At 56.0% G+C, this 16,145-nt stretch overlaps 4 protein-coding genes across 23 annotated transcripts in view; 2 read left to right on the top strand and 2 right to left on the bottom strand.

The window, feature by feature from the left end:
• Positions 1 to 2,665, top strand: part of TESK2 (testis associated actin remodelling kinase 2) — a 126,054-nt gene extending 123,389 nt beyond the window's left edge. For all 4 annotated transcript variants that reach the window (XM_084874598.1, XM_084874597.1, XM_084874596.1 and 1 more), the window contains 2 exons: positions 639 to 738; positions 1,013 to 2,665. In XM_084874598.1, the coding sequence (XP_084730724.1) occupies positions 639 to 738; positions 1,013 to 1,647 (735 nt within the window). In that variant the 3' untranslated portion in view covers positions 1,648 to 2,665. The remainder of the gene's footprint in view (positions 1 to 638; positions 739 to 1,012) is intronic.
• TOE1 (target of EGR1, exonuclease) lies at positions 2,574 to 6,601 on the bottom strand. Of its 3 annotated transcripts, none has more exons than XM_084874619.1 (8): positions 6,402 to 6,601; positions 5,284 to 5,426; positions 5,156 to 5,196; positions 4,915 to 5,011; positions 4,431 to 4,589; positions 3,922 to 4,181; positions 3,573 to 3,732; positions 2,574 to 3,491 (listed from the first exon to the last, which is right to left on the bottom strand). In XM_084874619.1, the coding sequence occupies exons 1-8, from the start codon at positions 6,445 to 6,447 to the stop codon at positions 2,874 to 2,876; spliced, it is 1,524 nt and encodes a 507-aa protein (XP_084730745.1). In that variant the 5' UTR covers positions 6,448 to 6,601; the 3' UTR covers positions 2,574 to 2,873. The 3 variants fall into 3 exon arrangements, with proteins under 3 accessions (XP_084730745.1, XP_084730746.1, XP_084730747.1); XM_084874620.1 differs by having other exon boundaries at positions 5,284 to 5,422; positions 6,402 to 6,513; XM_084874621.1 differs by lacking the exon at positions 5,284 to 5,426 and having other exon boundaries at positions 6,402 to 6,546.
• Positions 6,589 to 13,308, top strand: MUTYH (mutY DNA glycosylase). 15 transcript variants are annotated; one of them, XM_084874603.1, is made up of 17 exons: positions 6,589 to 6,725; positions 8,164 to 8,230; positions 9,021 to 9,141; positions 9,692 to 9,741; positions 9,868 to 9,907; positions 10,027 to 10,100; positions 10,240 to 10,281; positions 10,365 to 10,436; positions 10,515 to 10,628; positions 10,708 to 10,805; positions 10,887 to 11,031; positions 11,110 to 11,173; positions 11,353 to 11,544; positions 11,646 to 11,782; positions 11,866 to 12,018; positions 12,154 to 12,195; positions 13,113 to 13,308. In XM_084874603.1, exons 2-17 carry the CDS (start codon positions 8,210 to 8,212, stop codon positions 13,242 to 13,244), a joined length of 1,497 nt encoding a protein of 498 aa, XP_084730729.1. In that variant the 5' UTR covers positions 6,589 to 6,725; positions 8,164 to 8,209; the 3' UTR covers positions 13,245 to 13,308. The 15 variants fall into 15 exon arrangements, with proteins under 15 accessions (XP_084730729.1, XP_084730738.1, XP_084730726.1 ...); XM_084874612.1 differs by having other exon boundaries at positions 9,633 to 9,781; XM_084874600.1 differs by having other exon boundaries at positions 9,630 to 9,781.
• Positions 13,309 to 13,429: 121 nt separating this feature from the next.
• HPDL (4-hydroxyphenylpyruvate dioxygenase like) lies at positions 13,430 to 15,750 on the bottom strand. Its single transcript, XM_084874661.1, has one exon. It carries the CDS (start codon positions 15,411 to 15,413, stop codon positions 14,277 to 14,279), a length of 1,137 nt encoding a protein of 378 aa, XP_084730787.1. The 5' UTR covers positions 15,414 to 15,750; the 3' UTR covers positions 13,430 to 14,276.
• Between the last annotated feature and the right edge of the window lie 395 nt (positions 15,751 to 16,145).

Here is a 16,145-nt window from a genome sequence, read left to right as displayed (position 1 = left end):
GGAGAGGCTCGTTAGCTTTCATTTTATACAGCTCTGAGGCTGGACTTACCTGTTATGACCAAGGAGTACCTGGGCTTTGTCTAGGTAACTTCGAGAAACACATTAGCAGCAGAACTTAAGAAAGAACAAACTAATGTGAACATAACCTTTAGGAGGGTTCTGTGCCAAAAAAAAGATAAGGCACAGATGCCGAACCGGTTTGGCTCAGTGGTAGAGCGTCGGTCTGTGGACTAAAGGGTCCCAGATTCGATTCCGGTCAAGGGCATGTACATCGGTTGGGGGCACATCCCCGGTAGCGGGTGTGCAAGAGGCAACTGGTCGATGTCCCTCTCTCATCGACGTTCCTAGCTCTCTATCTCTTTCCCTTCCTCTCTGTAAAAATCAATAAAATATGTTAAAAAAAAAAAAAAAAAAAAAAAGATAAGGCACAGAAAGGTTGCTGAGACAGGGAAGGATATTAGATGACAGCATCTTCCTTAACTTTAGCTCTGGGAATCATCCTGAGGGTCTGCAGCCTTCAGAAAAGGTCTCTTAGCTGCACATCTGAGTCTTAAAAAATGCTAGAATCAGACTAAAATGCTGTCCTTGTGGGTGGAAGGTAGGAGGGCAGGGCTAATGGCTGCTGTGAATAACTATAGATGGACCCCAAACTGCGCCCATCCTTTGTGGAGACTGGGAAGAACTTGGAGGAAATTCTGAACCACCTACAGGAGGAAGAGCTGCAGCCCACCGCTAAGGGTAAGGCATTAGGGTTGTGGATGGAGTCTTCCCCTGTAGGGCTGTGATAGCAGGATCCTGTGTCCAAAAGAAAGGTGCAGGGTGGGGGACAATGGGAAAAATACTGAACTCCAAGAGTTGTGATTTGGTATACTGCCTCCTTTCAGTCTGTTTTCTCACTGGTGAAATAAGGACAACAGTACCTACTTTGTTTTCCCAAGTAAAAACACTTTGTGTAGTGCTTCTGTTTGTTATGACCAGTGCAGTAATCCTGACTTGATGTACTGTTCTTCAGGGCTCCTGGAGAAAGGCTCTGGGATGAAGCGACTGAGCTCACTAGATGAGAAGATCCCTCCCAAGTCCCCACGTCCAAGGCGTACTATCTGGCTGTCTCGCAGCCAGTCAGACATCTTCTCCCGTAAGCCCCCACATACGGTGAACGTCTTGGACCCCTACTACCAGCCACGAGGCGGTGCTGCCAGCACCCCCAAAATCAACCCTTTCAGTGCTCGCCAGGACCTCAAGGGTGGCAAGGTCAAGTTCTTTGACCTGCCCAGCAAGTCTGTTATTTCCCTGGTATTTGACCTGGATGCACCAGGGCCTGGAACTTTGCCTGTGGCTGACTGGCAGGAACCCCTGGCCCCACCTGCTCGCCGGTGGCATTCTTTGCCTGGTTCACCAGAGTTCTTGCATCAAGAGGCCTGTCCATTTGTAGGCCGAGAAGAATCCCTGTCTGACGGGCCCCCACGTCTCAGTAGTCTCAAGTACAAAGTAAGAGAGATCCCGCCATTCCGAGCATCTGCCCTACCAGCTGCTCCAGCCCCTGAAGCCATGGACTGCTCCAACTCCCAGGAAGAGAACGGTTTTGGGCCCAGGCCGCAGGGGGCCAGTCCCTGCCGTACAGGTGCCTCTGAGGAGATGGAGGTATAAGGAAGGCCAAGAGACTTGGCTCCAGTCCCCTTCTCTGTCTCAAGCATGGGCCTGAAAACCCGGGAGAGCAGGGTGGTTGAGGGGTTAATCCCTGCCGCACCTTGGGGATGGACCTTCAGCTGAAGCCACAGGGCCCCCTCGGTGCACAGTCTGGACTCTTCCCTGGAGCCCACAGAGCAGGCAGGCTAGGCCAAGTCAATTTTGGGGCTCCAAGTGCCCAGTGACTGTGAGAGGGGAGGCAGCAGGGAGAAGCCTTCCTTGTTGGGGCCAACAGCTGATTCCACGCCTCTGAAATCCTGCAAGGAGCTCTGGCTCCCAGCTGACCCCCAAGGCATTTTTCTGCAGACAAGACCAGAAGACTCCTAGTTCTAGTTGGAGCTGGCAGACAGCTATTACCCCAGGTTCTTCCTCCACCCCAGGTCTGTCTGTCGCCCTTCCCTGGGACATACAAACTACTGGATGGAACCCGGAGCTGACCAGGAGGACGAAGGAGGCATGGCTATCTCTCAGACCTGAAGACTGGGGTGCTTCTTGCCAGAATGACTAAGACACTTGAATAATTGCTGTTTGCACTTACTGCACAGTCAGACCACGTCACTACATTTCTATGCAATGGAGAGGACAAGGCAGCGTGGTGGTCATGGCTTTTAGCTAACCTATTCAAAGACCTTTCCCAGTTCATTAACCTACCTTCCTACTTATGAAGGGAGTCTTAATGTTCTGCCTTACAAGACTTTCAACCTCGTGGTTGGGAGTGGGGCTGGTTCTGTAGGCCCTAGGGCCTGCTCCATGTATTTGTCAACATGGGATACACCCAATTGGTTAAACGGTTTATACATGGACTGATTTTCTTCCTTCCCTGCTATGGCTGGAGTTACGGGAACAGTCTTTATAGAGCCGCAATAAGAAATAACCAAAGATAAAGCTGGTCATACATTTTCATAACTTGTTTCTGCTGATTTTTTGGTAAAACTTTCCCAAGACACTCCCAGACTTAAAAATAAAGTTGGTTACTACAGGTGCTGGTCAGCCTTCTTACTTGTACCATTGTTCCTCAGCCTCTGGGATAAAGGCAGTCCAGAGCGATGCAGCAGTGTCTGTGAGGAGCCCTCCTCCCCAACTCCGGAGTCGTTGGGAATAGGACATTCGTAGGCTGGAGGGACCAGACCCCTCTGCTCTACCCTCAGCTTCTCTTCTTGGGCTCTGGGTGCTCAGCAGAAGTTAGGTCAGCTGCTGCCCCAAGCCAACTTCATCTTCTGGTTGTGGGCTTTGGAGGAACGGGAGAACTGGCTCTTGGCCACCGTGAGGGGCACAGATTTGCCACTCAGGTATACCTTGTTGTGGCATTCAGGGAGCCAGGGTCCAGAGCTACCGGGCTGAGGTTCTTGGCTTACTCCCATGTAGGCCATCACATAGCCTGTCATAAAGGCATCAAAACCAGCCCGATGCAGTCCATCTCCCGGCACTGGGTTAGGGCTGGCCTGACCCTCTGGTGCTTCTGAGGCAGCCGTGTCAGCTGTTTCAGGCTTTGTTGCTGTAAGTACCACCTCCAAGTCATTTTTGTGATCTTGCTCAGAGGCAGGCTGGTTGCTAGCCTCATCCTCAGCCACCTCCAGCTCCGTTTCCTCAGCCTGGACGCCATCCCCACAGACCTGCTTAGTGGGAGGACCATCCTCGGCTTCCCCAGGCTGTTTCCCAGACAGACCCAACAAAGCCCTCCGTCGTTTTTCCTTACGTCGTCGCCGTCGCCGCTTATCCTTTGTGGCAGTTTCATCCGTGTCAATGATAAGGTCAATATCATGGGACCGAGGACACTGGGACCCTGAGGGGCACCAGCCGTAGGCCTAGGGGCAGGAAAGAGGCTTAGAGAGGGGTTCCAGGTCTCAGAATTTTCCCTCCCCCAGGAAACGGGTGGGAGTTCTCACCGAGAAGTTATCACAGATGATGGTGGTATGAGGACGGTGGGCTGCAGGGGGCATACAGCAGCGGTAGTCTACGTGGGCCCTCATGCTAGAAGGATAGTTGCAGAACTCCAGGATAAGGTGTGGGCTGCCAGCTGCCCGCTGCTTTCCATTTTCCCGCTCACTGGAATAGCGCAAGAGGGTATTGGTCCACTAGCATATATATAAGCTCCATGCGAACAGGGATTTTTATCGGTTTTGTTCACTGCTGAATCCTCAGCACTAAAACAGTGCCTGGCACATGATAGGTGCTCAATAAGTATAAAATAGGTTTATACCAGGCCCCACCGCTTCCCCTCAACCAGTCCCTTACCATTTCCGGAAGGCATATTCTAGGTAGGAGGCCACAAAGCGGGCATGAAACTCGGCAGCATATTTGGTGTCATAAATGCCAGCCGGGAACATTTCACACAGATCAGCGGTGAAGGTTCCCAAGGTCTCGGGCAGATGTGCATAGAAATTCTGGTACAGGAACACCAAGTCTATGAGACCATTATGCAGTATCAGGGGCCGGCGGGCCCGGATCAGCTCCAGGAACAGTGTCCGCACTGACTGGCTCTGGCTCTCATCGCCCTGGTGGGGGAGAGAGGGGTCACCGGGGAGGGCTGAGCCCATACCCTCCTTCACAATATATTTATCCCGAGCTCTCCCACTGGAAAGCGCTCCCTCCGCACCGAACCCAACGCTCTCCACCCACATATTGGTCTTATTTCCCCAGCCCTGTCTGGTGACTGCCTAAGAAGCAGGTCCTCCCGCATATCCAGCCTGTGGTGGGAAGAAGATGAAATCACAGAAGAGGCAGCCTCAAGGCTGGAGACCTACCTTGTCGTTGCCCTTATGGTACGGGATACCCTGGGCATACTGCCTGTTGAAGTTGAAGCCATGCTGTACCAGGAACTGCACAGACTTTGGTTCTATGACATACTCTTCCACGCACAGCAGGGTCAGATTGAACACCTGGGTCAGGTATGAGTGTTCACCCTGGGAGAGCAGGAGGATTCGCTACATCAAAACCTCACATGTGCCCAGCCAGAGTGGCCCACTGGTTGAGTATGGACCCATGAACCAAAGGTTCATGGTTCAATTCCCGGTTTTGGGCTTGATCCCCAGTAGGGGGTATGCATGAGACAGCTGATCAATGCTTCTCATCATTCCTGTTTCGATCTCTGCCTCTCCCTTCCTCTCTCAAATCAATAAAAACATTTAAAAAAACAACAGAAGAACCTTACACATAATGTTCCCCAGGATCTCTACCCTCCTTTTACCCCAGCCACAAACCTGGAGAGGGAATGAAATCAGCACATACCTTGTCTGGCTGCTGCTTGAAGCAGGCGAGGCCCAGGGAGAGGATAGAACGGGTCCTGGCAGCATGACATATGGCCTTATATCGTTCTTCGACGCACCTTGGGGTTGGGTTTGGGGGTGGCTGTGGCTAGGAGTAAGCCTCATGAAGGGCCCAAACCACCCAGGATGACTTCCACTCCTAAGGTTTGCCCCCACTTCCCCTCGTCAGGGTTGGAACTAAAGAGATCACAGATTATACTTACTGGTTCAGCAAACTCTTCCTGTCCCCAAGCCCACTCAGTTCCTAAGGGTGGTTAAAGGGAGAGCTGAATTAGGTCCCCAGCACCAGCCCTTTCACAATCTCCTGCCCTCCTAGTTCCCCAGCCCTCACCGTGTCTACAGCCACGAAGCTAGCTGTCTTTATGGCCAGCAGAAGGGACGGCCACATCTCCTTAAAGTTGTCACTTTGCACATCCAGCACTGGAACCTGGACTACCGGCTCTTCCCCAGGTTTCGTGCTTTTGCTGACACTATCTGGGGGTAAGGAGAACAGAATAATGTAAGTTAATGATCAGGTAAGGGAGACAGGGAGCTAGGCCATGGCTTGGGGGGCATTTTCCATAATGGCAAGAAATGGCAGCTTTCTCCCTCAAGCCTTTATATTAGCATGCTCTACACACAGACCTTGAAGTAAATGGTGCCCTTAATTTGAGGAGAAAAAGCCTGGGTCTTCCCGGGACTTATGTTAGACTTTGGGAAAATCACTTCTCCCTCAGCATCACTCACTAACTGTAGAAGTTTGGACAAGATCGGTGGTCGGCAAACTGCGGCTCATGAGCCACATGCGGCTCTTTGGCCCCTTGAGTGTGGCTCTTCCACAAAATACCACGTGCGGGCATGCATGTACAGTGCGATTGAAACTTCGTGACCCATGCGCAGAAGTCCGTTTTCGGCTCTCAAAATAAATTTCAATTATTGTACTGTTGATTTTTGGCTTTGTTGACTAATGAGTTTGCCGACCACTGGACTAGATGATCTGTGAGGTTCCCTTTTCCCATGTCCTGCAGCAACTATTTGTTACAGCTTCAGGAGTTCAGCTCCTTTAATATCCCATCAGGCTCCATACTACCGTTCCCTTGGTGCCCTCGCAGCCACAATCCCCGGAGCCGCTAATAATTAGGCCCCAGAGATAATGCCCTACACCTGGCTTCCCAATACATCCCACTTCCTTTGGACTACAACTCCCAACCTGCCCCACTTAAGAGAAATGAGTTCCAGACTACATTTCCCGACATGCCCGCCCACGGTCCTCCCTGTGCTCTTAGCACTCCAGGCTTTCGCAGCCCGAGCCGCGGTGCACACTGGGACTTGTAGTCTCCTAGCGGCTAGATAAGAAGGGAGAAGTTAGTCCTCCGAAACTTGAGGTCGGTTTCTAGAACTATGAGCCAGAGGCCTTCCCCTCCCCCAGGGCGCACGGGCTTTTCAGTCGGCCCCTGAAAAGCCACTCACTGTCAGAGATCGCCGGAGCTGCGCCATCGTCACTGTCGCCTGCCATGACACCGTGCGGCCCTTGCCTGACTAGTCGGAGGCAAGAAACGGCAGGACTTCCGCTTTGTCTCCAGGCGCGACTAACGCGTTCGAGGGTAGGGGCAGGCTCTGGCCTCCGGAAGTCGCGGAGCGGCGGGAGTTCCGTTCCGACCTTCGGGGTCTGGCGCGCAGCGGGTTCGGAGCGTCCTGGGATCCTATTGGCTGTCACGGTGGAGCTCGCAGCGCGGATTGGCCGGAGCCACGCCCCCGGGGCCGTGGGTAGCCGGACACGTGAAAACGTGGGAGGTAATTCTTCGTGTACGTGCTGTGGGGACGTGGGAGTGATCTTCGGGGACACGGCTCCGGGGTAGGGGTGGGTGTCCCCAGAGGAGGAGGCGCTGCCAGAGCTAAGCCTAAAGCAGCCGTAGGAGTTAGACAAAGACCGGGAATGTGGGGGAAAGATGTCTGTGCTGGGGGAGGGCGAGGTCCCTGCGAGGATGGAACTCACTGCGTTCCAGAAAGTGAAAGGCGGGGAGGAGGACTCGAGCCGAGGCTGCTGAGGGGTTAGAGCGATCCCCTAGCAGGGGAGCTTCTGAAATAACCCAGGCTGGTGGCAAGAATGATTTGAATTAGGCTCCAGCAGGAGGGACGACTAGGAAGGGACACATTGTAAGCAACTTGGAGGTGCAGGCGATCCAAGGTGGTTGGACATGACTGCTGCTGCTGTGAGCGAGGTGTGCCCACCAGAGGCACCGCGCTTTCCCTGGAGTTGCAGGTCCCATCCTCTCAGCCCAGCAAGGACTCAGCGCTTTCTCCGTGGTTACTCACTGTTCCTTGTTCATTTTCAACTTTTCTACTGAGTCTTTTTCATCATTATTCAGAATTGTTTTGATTTCTCCTACTCTAAAAAAAAAAAAGGAAAATACTTCCATCCCAGGAATTAACAAGTATTTACTGTATACAATTTACCTAGCACTGTGCTCAGTTCAGAGGATACAACAGTCACCAAAAGAAACCCAGGACTTGCTCTCATAGAGTTTTACAGTCAAGTTGGACACTGATTAAAGAAGAAGAAAAAAAAAAAGTGTAATTGCAATTGGTGTAAGAGCAACAATGGAGAAATACACAAGAGGGTAGGACTGGGGAGACCTGATGTGGACAGTTAAGTCAAGGCCTGAAGAATGAGTAGATGTCAGGTAGAGCGTAGGAGAAGAGCTGTCCAAGTAACAGATTGGGTCAGGCCTCAAGGGAGACAGACACTTGGTGGGTTGAAGCATCTATTTCAGGCAAACATGGCTGGAGCACAGTGATCTAGGTGATGAGGCAAACGGGGCCCTGGAGCTTCCAGGTTGAGAACCATTAGCAGGGTCACCTAAGACCATCGGAAAACACAGATATTTACATTACGATTCATTAGAAGTAGCAAAATTACAGTTACGAAGTAGCAACAAAAATAATTTTATGGTTGGGGATCACCACAACATGAGGAACTGTATTAAAGGGCCACGGCATTAGAAAGGTTGAGAACCACTGATAGGGTCTTGTGTATATGAAACTGTTAGAAAAAGGAAGCTACAAGGGAGAAATGATCAACCAGATGCATTTTATCTTTGCTAATGGTCATGATCTATATCACAGAGATTAGGCATGAAAATAGCTCATCTCTCTCCCCCGTCCCTGATTTGACATCTGCTCTCAGGCAACTCTTTTCTCCTTTCTGATCCTTGGTTTCTCCTTTCTACAGAATGAAGGTTTGGACTAGATGACTGTTAAAGACTGCTTCATTGTCAATGTGCTGCATCTCTAAGCAGGTAAACCTCCTGCCCACTACCGTGCTCCTGGACACAGCTAAAGAACCCCTGTCCACACGCACGGTCACAGTAAGCATCAGGTATGCACAGGTGCTCCCGCACAGGAAGCTTTTGGTCCTTGACCCAGCCCAGCCCTGGCCTCTTACTTTGTGTACGTCTCCAGGACTATACTGCTGGTCCCTCTTAGGCCATCTGGAGATGCTCAGCCCTATCGGTCATACCTCAGTGCCACAGCCAGTCAAGAGTAAGCCCGTGAGCATCTAGAGCACATGTGTCAAACACAAGGCCCGCGGGCCAAATCCAGCCCGCCAGGCCTTGCAATGTGGCCCGCACCGCGCTGTCATCACTGCACTCCGCTGTCAGTTTATGACATTGTCAGTTTATGACTGTTCAGTAAACCATTCGGCCTGCGATTTAGGCTGGATTTTAGATTTTGGCCCCTTCTCTGATTGAGTTCGACACCCCTAATCTAGAGAGTTTGTTTTAGAAAATGTTTTTATTGATTTTTCAGAGAGGAAGGGAGAGGGAGATAGAACCATCAAATGGCTGCCTCCTGCATGCCCCCTACTGGCTCCTGTATACCCCTCCCGAGGATAGAGCCCACAGCCTAACCTGGGCATGTGACCTGACCAGGAATTGAGCCAGTGAGTTCAGCTCTTTTCTCAGAGTTGTTGAGAAAAGCTAGACCCCATGTGAATGGTGTAAGGAAGGAGGTGGCTCCACACCTTACAGGGCCCCAAGATTCAGCCTAATTTTGACTGACTGCTTTGGCTGGGCCTTTGTGTTCTAGATCGCCATGAAGAAGCCACGAGCAGCTGGAGGAAGTCGTCCCAGGAAGCAGACGTCCAGCCGGGAGGAAAAAAAGAAGCGTGCCCTCAACAGCAGCCAGGCCAGCCCTTCTCCCCCTGATGGTGAGGAGCTTGGACTCATGGGCTGGTCTCACTGGCTCTGAAAGGGGGCAGATTCGAGCCTGCAGGGACTAATTCTGACTTTGCAATGTGATTTTGGGATAATTGCTCTGAATGGCTGCTTTCTTCCTGGTGACACGAGCAGTAGCCTGTGCATTTTCTTCCTCATGTGGCTTTCACAGGATCAAATGAGTTGATCTGCCTGAAAGTGTTTTGTAAATGGGAAATCCCTGCACAGGTTTGTTATGCTTGGCTGAAACTGTTGGATTTTCATTTTGACCCAGAGAAAAGGGAGCCAGCAGAAGAGAAGATTAAGGCTAGAGACTTGGCCAAGGCTACTCACAGCTAGATAACTTTGGACTGACTGCAGGTCAAAGGGTCAAGGGTAGGGGGAGCCCTCAGTGGCAGCAGACTGCACCCAGGCTGTAGTGTCCCAGATCCCTGGTGCACAGCCTGTGCAGGGACAACTCCTGAGTTTCCTGAGCCCCCAGCAGGCCAGGCCAGGCGTCAGGAGGAGGTGGCATTGCAGGCCTCTGTCTCCCCGTACCATCAGTTCGGAGATACAGCCGAGGTCACAGCCTTCCGGGAGAGCCTGCTGAGCTGGTATGACCTAAAGAAGCGGGACCTCCCCTGGAGAAGGCGGGTAGGCAGGCGAGGGACAGGGACGGGGCGGGAGGCTAGTGCCCAGCCCCCTCCACACTAACTCCCCGTCTGGGATTGCCTTGGCAGGCAGAGGGGGAGGCGGACCTGGACAGGCGGGCGTATGCGGGTGAGTACATCTCCTGGGAACAGAGCTGCTTTTGGCCTGGACCCCTCAGATGGGAATCGGGGCTCTGGGCCAGGAGCAGGGCAGGTCACAGTGTCCTCACGCCCACCCCTCCTCCCCAGTGTGGGTCTCAGAGGTCATGCTGCAGCAGACCCAGGTTGCCACGGTGATCAACTATTATACCAGATGGATGCAGGTGACGTCAGGGAACGAAGGGGCGGGGGACAGGCCGGACCCCGGATGAGAGCCTGGCTTTGGGCTGGGGGCGGGGAAAGAAGGCCTCCTTCCCCCCCTGACCCTCGACCCCTCTGTTTGTGCCTGTCTTCCGGCTACAGAAGTGGCCAACACTGCAGGACCTGGCCAGCGCTTCCCTGGAGGTGAGACCCGCCCTAGGGGAGGGGGAGAGGAGGACCACGGAGGACGGAGTGCTGATTTCTCTGACCTCTGCCCCCACCCACAGGAAGTGAACCAGCTCTGGGCCGGCCTGGGGTACTACTCCCGAGGCCGGCGGCTGCAGGAGGGAGCCCGGAAGGTGAGGGGATGGCAGGGAGGGTGGGGCCCCCAGGCCCTCAGATGCCTCCTGACCTCGAGCCTCTCCCACCCCCGCCAGGTGGTGGAGGAGCTCGGGGGCCATGTGCCGCGCACAGCGGAGACCTTGCGGCGGCTGCTGCCCGGCGTGGGGCGGTACACAGCGGGGGCCGTCGCCTCCATTGCCTTTGGCCAGGTGAGCCCGTAGTCCACCCCCGTTTTGGGCAAAGCCCCGTCCTCCCAGCCCCGCTGACTCCTGCGCTCCTGTGCGCCAGGTGACCGGGGTGGTGGATGGAAACGTGGTGCGGGTGCTGTGCCGCGTCCGAGGCATTGGTGCTGATCCCAGCCACACCTTCGTCTCCCAGCAGCTCTGGTAGGACAGGGGGGTGATGCAGGGCACTGGGGAGGGGGCCCCAAAGGACCTTTGCCTCACAGAAATGGTCCCTTCTTGTAGGAGCCTGGCCCAGCAGCTGGTGGACCCGGCCCGGCCCGGAGACTTTAACCAAGCGGCCATGGAGCTGGGGGCCCTGGTGTGCACCCCGCAACACCCACAGTGCAGCCAGTGCCCTGTGCAGAGCCTGTGCCGGGCACGCCGGAGGGTGAGCCGTCTGGGGAAGGGGCAGTGAGGTCCTCGGGGGTGCCCCGTGCCCCGTGACTTCCTTCCCTGTGCCTGTCAGGTGGAGCGGGAGCAGCTGCCAGCCTCACAGAGCCTGCCAGGCGGTCCGGACGTGGAGGAGTGTGGTGAGTGCTGGTTCTAGCCCCAGCCCTTCCCTGCACCGTCACTGAGCTGCCTGGGAAGCCTCCTTCCAGCTCATCCTACAACCTGCGTTGGATTCTGCAGAGCTGGGCCAACCCCTGCTCTCCGGGCCTGGCCCTTAAGCCCACGTGGCCTGAGTGGGCTCGGGGGTTTCTGTTCCCAGCGCCCAGCGCCGGGCAGTGCCAGCTGTGCGCGCCTCCCTCAGCGCCCTGGGACCAGAGCCTGGGAGTGGCCAACTTCCCCAGGAAGGCCAGCCGTAAGCCCCCCCGGGAGGAGTGCTCTGCCGTCTGCGTTCTGGAGCAGCCCAGGGCCCCCGGGGGGGCCCGGATCCTGCTGGTGCAGAGGCCCAGCTCAGGTACCTGGGTCCTGGGGGCGGAGGGCTGTGGTGTGAGCAAAAGGGGATAGATGGAGGAGTCAACAGCGAAGGCCTCACTCACCTGCTGACCGCTGCCTCAGGTCTGCTGGCAGGGCTGTGGGAGTTCCCCTCTGTGAGTGTGGATCCCTCGCGACGGCATCAGCACAAGGCCCTGCTGCAGGAGCTGCAGAACTGGGCTGGGCCCCTCCCCGCCACCCACCTGCACCACCTGGGGCAGGTAAGTGAGCAGCGAGGGGGCCGAAAGGGTGGCTTTTTCAGCCGCACCCACGGGCCTGTCTCAGCCCCTTGTTCCTCCCCCAGGTGGTCCACACCTTCTCTCACATCAGGCTGACCTACCAAGTGTACGGCCTGGCCCTGGAGGGGCGGGCCCCCGCGACAGGCACGGCTCCCGGCGCGCGCTGGCTGACCCGGGAGGAGTTTCACACCGCAGCCGTCCCCACCGCCATGAAAAAGGCACTGTCTTCACTGTCTTTGCTGTGCTCTCTACATGTCCTGCATGAGCCCATTACCATAGAAACAGGGAAGGACAGGGTTCTGGCTCTTTGGAGGAAGATGCCAGCCCTGCCCGCCCCCTCTCTTCTTGGCTAGGTGTTCCGCGTGTATGAAGGCCAGCAGGCGGGGACCTGCAAGGTGAGTCCCCTGGCCCGCGCCCAGCCATCTCTCTCCCTCGCGCTGCACCCACAGCTTCTCAGTGAGCTAAGTGACACCGCAGGGTGAACACTGTCCCCCCCGCGTTTCACCAGGCGGCGAGGAGGGACCTACAGGCCTTACAGCGAAGGACCCAGGTGGAGAGGGGACAAGAGGAAATGATGGGGAGCCGGTGATGTCAGATGCGGGAAGTGTTTGTGCCGGACTTTGTGGGATGTGAGGTGGAGAGCTCTCGGCTCTGCCCGGGAGGAAAGGGTCAGGGGAAGGCTGCTTCAAAGAAGTGGCTGGTCATGTGGATCCTAGAAATGAATCGTTTTCTCCGGGTTTGGGAAGGGAATCAGCAATAAGGATGTTCTTCCGGGCCCAGGAACAGTTTAGCCTTGGTTTGTGTTGCTCGGGGGTTAGATCTTGGCTCGAGCACTGAAGGGTTCTGGTCAAGGGCGGCATGTACCTGAGTTACAGGTTCAATCCCCGCCCCAGTCGGGCCTGTGCGGGAGACAACCATTCAACGTTCTCTCTCTCTCCCTCTGAAAATCAATGGAAAAAATATCCTCAGGTGAGGATTAAAAATCAACGGGAAAGGGTGAGGAGGAACAAAACAATGGAAAGCAGTGTAAGTAATGGTGGACCCAGTGCAGTCGGCATGGGTGAGGAACTCCGAGCATCTAGCTGGAGCAGACACAGCCCACTGAGCATTTCAGGTGGCGAGAGGAGTCAGACTTACGTTTGAGGAAGATTACCTTGGACTGCCGTTTAGAGAGCTGATGGAAGAGGCAGATTCTGGAGATAGGTTGGAGGCTTTCAGGCCAGAGTCTGAGCTAGATCAGTGGCGTGGGAGTAGAGGTGAAAGCAGAATATTCGTCACTGTCCCCTCAGTGCCTTCTTTGCCTTCCAAACAGCGTCCCAAAAGATCCCAGGCGTCCACTCCCTCCCGCCGGAAGAAGCCCAGCCCAGGCCAGCAAGTCCTGGACAGATTCTTTCGGCCCCGAATCCCCAGAGATGCACCTACACCCAACAGTGCGGCCCAGTGACACATCTGGAAGCCCCTCCCCTCGAGAATCCCGTTTTTTAATAAAGTACTTATTTTTATAGTCATTTTGGAGACTTTCCATCCTCTGCCTACCCCCCTTGCTCCTCACCTCTGAGGGTCCCAGGAGGTGGTGAAGGCCTGCTTGCTCCTGACTTCCTCTGGCTGAGCTCCCAGCCAGCCCTGGGCAGAGAGGGGAGCATGTTCTCTGCAGAGTAACGTGCCCGCCCTCCACCCAGGAGAGGGGGAAGGCAGCTGCAGGAAGTACCGCCCGTGGCTGATACCCCACACCTTCGTCCCAGGTGCCTGGTTCTGTAGCGGTGGAATCAATCCCTCTAGAGCAGGTGGTTGGCTCAGCCCTGACCGAGCCCCTCCCTCCCTTTTGTGGCTGCTCCTGAGGGAGAAGAGAAGGAAGCACAGAGGAAGGTTTGTTCTTAAATTCCTACCTCAAATAAGAAATTTATTTAGGGATAAATTACACAGGTAGTGAATCAATACAGAAAAGCAAGTGGTTAAAAATCCTAAAATTGGGAGTGGATGAAGGGAAATGTGGTCAGAGGACATAAAAGTCTTCAAGAGCATTGGTTTTGTTCTATTTCCTAAAGGAGTTACACTCCTTTATTCTTTATATCTCCCATATATATTAGATATAGACCGTAAAAAGTGTTTTTTTTTTTTAAATATGTTTTATTGATTTTTCACAGAGAGGAAGAGAGAGATAGAGAGCCAGAAACATCGATGAGAGAGAATCATCGATCAGCTGTCTCCTGCACACCCCCCACTGGGGATGTGCCCGCAACCAAGGTACATGCCCTTGGCCGGAATCGAACCCGGGATCCCTCAGTCCACAGGCCGACGCTCTATCCACTGAGCCAAACCGGTCCCGGCAAAAAGTGTTTTATAGTTAAAAACAAACTGACTTCTTTGGACCCCAGTGAGAGATTCAGCTTCTGGCAGGTGCTGATGAATGGCGGCCACACCTGGCTCTAGGGACAAAGCCTTATTCCGCCGGGCCCCGGGCGGAACCCCCAGGCCTCTAGGACAGGTGGCTGCCAGCTCCGGCTTCCTGGCCCCTGGCAGCCTGCTCCTCCACGGACTGCCACAGGGCCTGGATGTTGCCCTGGCCAAAGCCTGTGGCCCCCTGCCTCTGAATCAGCTCCAGGAAGAAGGTGCCCTCCGCAAAGAGGGACTTGGTGAAGACCTGGAGCAAGAACTTGCCTTGGTCGCCGTCTAGCAGGATCCCCTGCAGGGCCAGCTGGTCGGGCTCATGGCCTGCAGCGAGGATCTGACTTTCCTTGCCTGGCCGCTGGTAGTAGGCCTTCGGAGGGGTCAGGAGCTGGCCCCCAGCCAGTGTCACTCCTTCGGTGGCTTCTATGATGTTTGGTGTGTACAGTCCCACGTGCTGCAGGCCCGGTCCTCTGTGCTGGGCCAGGAACTGCTGCACCTGGTCCAGGCCGCCGGCGGCCCCCGGCAGGGACTCGGCCAGCACGAGGGTGGGGACAGCACTGCCTGGCGGGGTCTGCAGGGCAGTGAGCCTCAGCCCTCCTTGTCCGGAGCCCGCTGTCACCTCGAAGCCCAGCTCCGGGTCCTCACCTGGGCTCAGAGGCAGGTGGCGAAAGCCTAGACAGTCCTGGAACCAGCGCATCAGGCTAGGGGAGCTGCCGCGGGTGCAGGCCAGGGTGAGGTGGTCCACGTGGCTGAACCAGCCGCGGCCTGCGGTGGAGGGCAGAGGTCGGAAACCGGGCAGGAAGGGCCCGCGGTAGTCGGTGCGCTCCAGCAGCGTCAGGCTGAGGTTGCCTGCGGGCGAGCTGACCACGGCGTAGGTGGCGGCGCCCAGCGCATCCTGCACACGGACCGGGGGCACCGGCACGCAGCAGCCCTTGGCCGCCAGCGCCCGGGCGGCCGCCCCCGCGTCCGCCACCTCAAAGCACAGGTTGGCGGCGCTGGGCACGGGGTGGCGCGGGTCCAGGCCGTAGAGCGGCTCCGGGGCGCCCGCGCCCTCGTTCACCAGGAAGACGGCGTGGCCGCTGCGCAGCGCCAGCTGCCGCCAGCCGCCCGCCGCCCGCGCCGCCAGCGGCTGGAAGCCGAAGAGGCGCTGCAGGTCCCGGGCGAGCGGCTGCCCCGCGGGCACGTGGAAGGCGATGTGGCACAGCCGGCGCGCGGGCGCGGCCATGGCGCTGCGGCCGTGACCGCGGACTGTCCTTCCCCTGGGCCGCTCACTGGGCTCCGGGGCGCTCCGTCGCGAGCTCGTCGTCGGAAGCCGCCGGTGGGCCCAGCTTTGCCCGCAGAGCGTGTTCCCGGCACGTTTCGGGGAGAAGTCGCAGACCGACCCTCCTGGGTGCGTGCGGTGCTTCCTACCACCCCAACGCGGAGATCCCCAGGGACCACCGGGTCCGGGCGAGCGGCGAAAACCACGTGGAGCCGGTGCTGGGCGGGGCGGGGCGAGGGGCGGGGCCGGCGGCTCCGAGGCCGAACTCCCCCGCCCCCGCCCGGGCCGGCGCGGAGGGTGCGGCGGGACCGGGCTGCGCCTTCACGGGATGCACTCCCCGACTCCGGATCACAATAGCTGCCTTCACTCGTTGCCGGCGCTGGCTCTCATCCCGCAACCTCGGAGCAAAGGGAATGTGCCCCAGCTGGGAGAGGAGCCCACATTCTCCCCCGCAAGCAAGGGATATTTTATTTTATTTGCAATTTCATGTTTTAGCTTAAAAATTCTGGAGAATTTTGCTTTTAGTCCTAATATCCCTTTAAGACTTTAAAAATATTTTAGGATATTTCACTAAAAGCATTTAACTTTAAAACGTCTTAGGTGAGAGCCCTGGCTGGTAGCTCAGTTTGTTAGAGCATCATCCAGATGCACCAAGCTTGCAGGTTCCATACCTGGGTTAGGGCACATACAGGAGTC

Source organism: Pipistrellus hanaki (assembly GCF_964339955.1).
Source record: "Pipistrellus hanaki genome assembly, chromosome: 2".
NCBI lineage: Eukaryota > Metazoa > Chordata > Mammalia > Chiroptera > Vespertilionidae > Pipistrellus > Pipistrellus hanaki.
The sequence above is the reverse complement of the archived record's forward strand: the minus strand, read 5'-3'. Positions and strand labels throughout refer to the sequence as shown.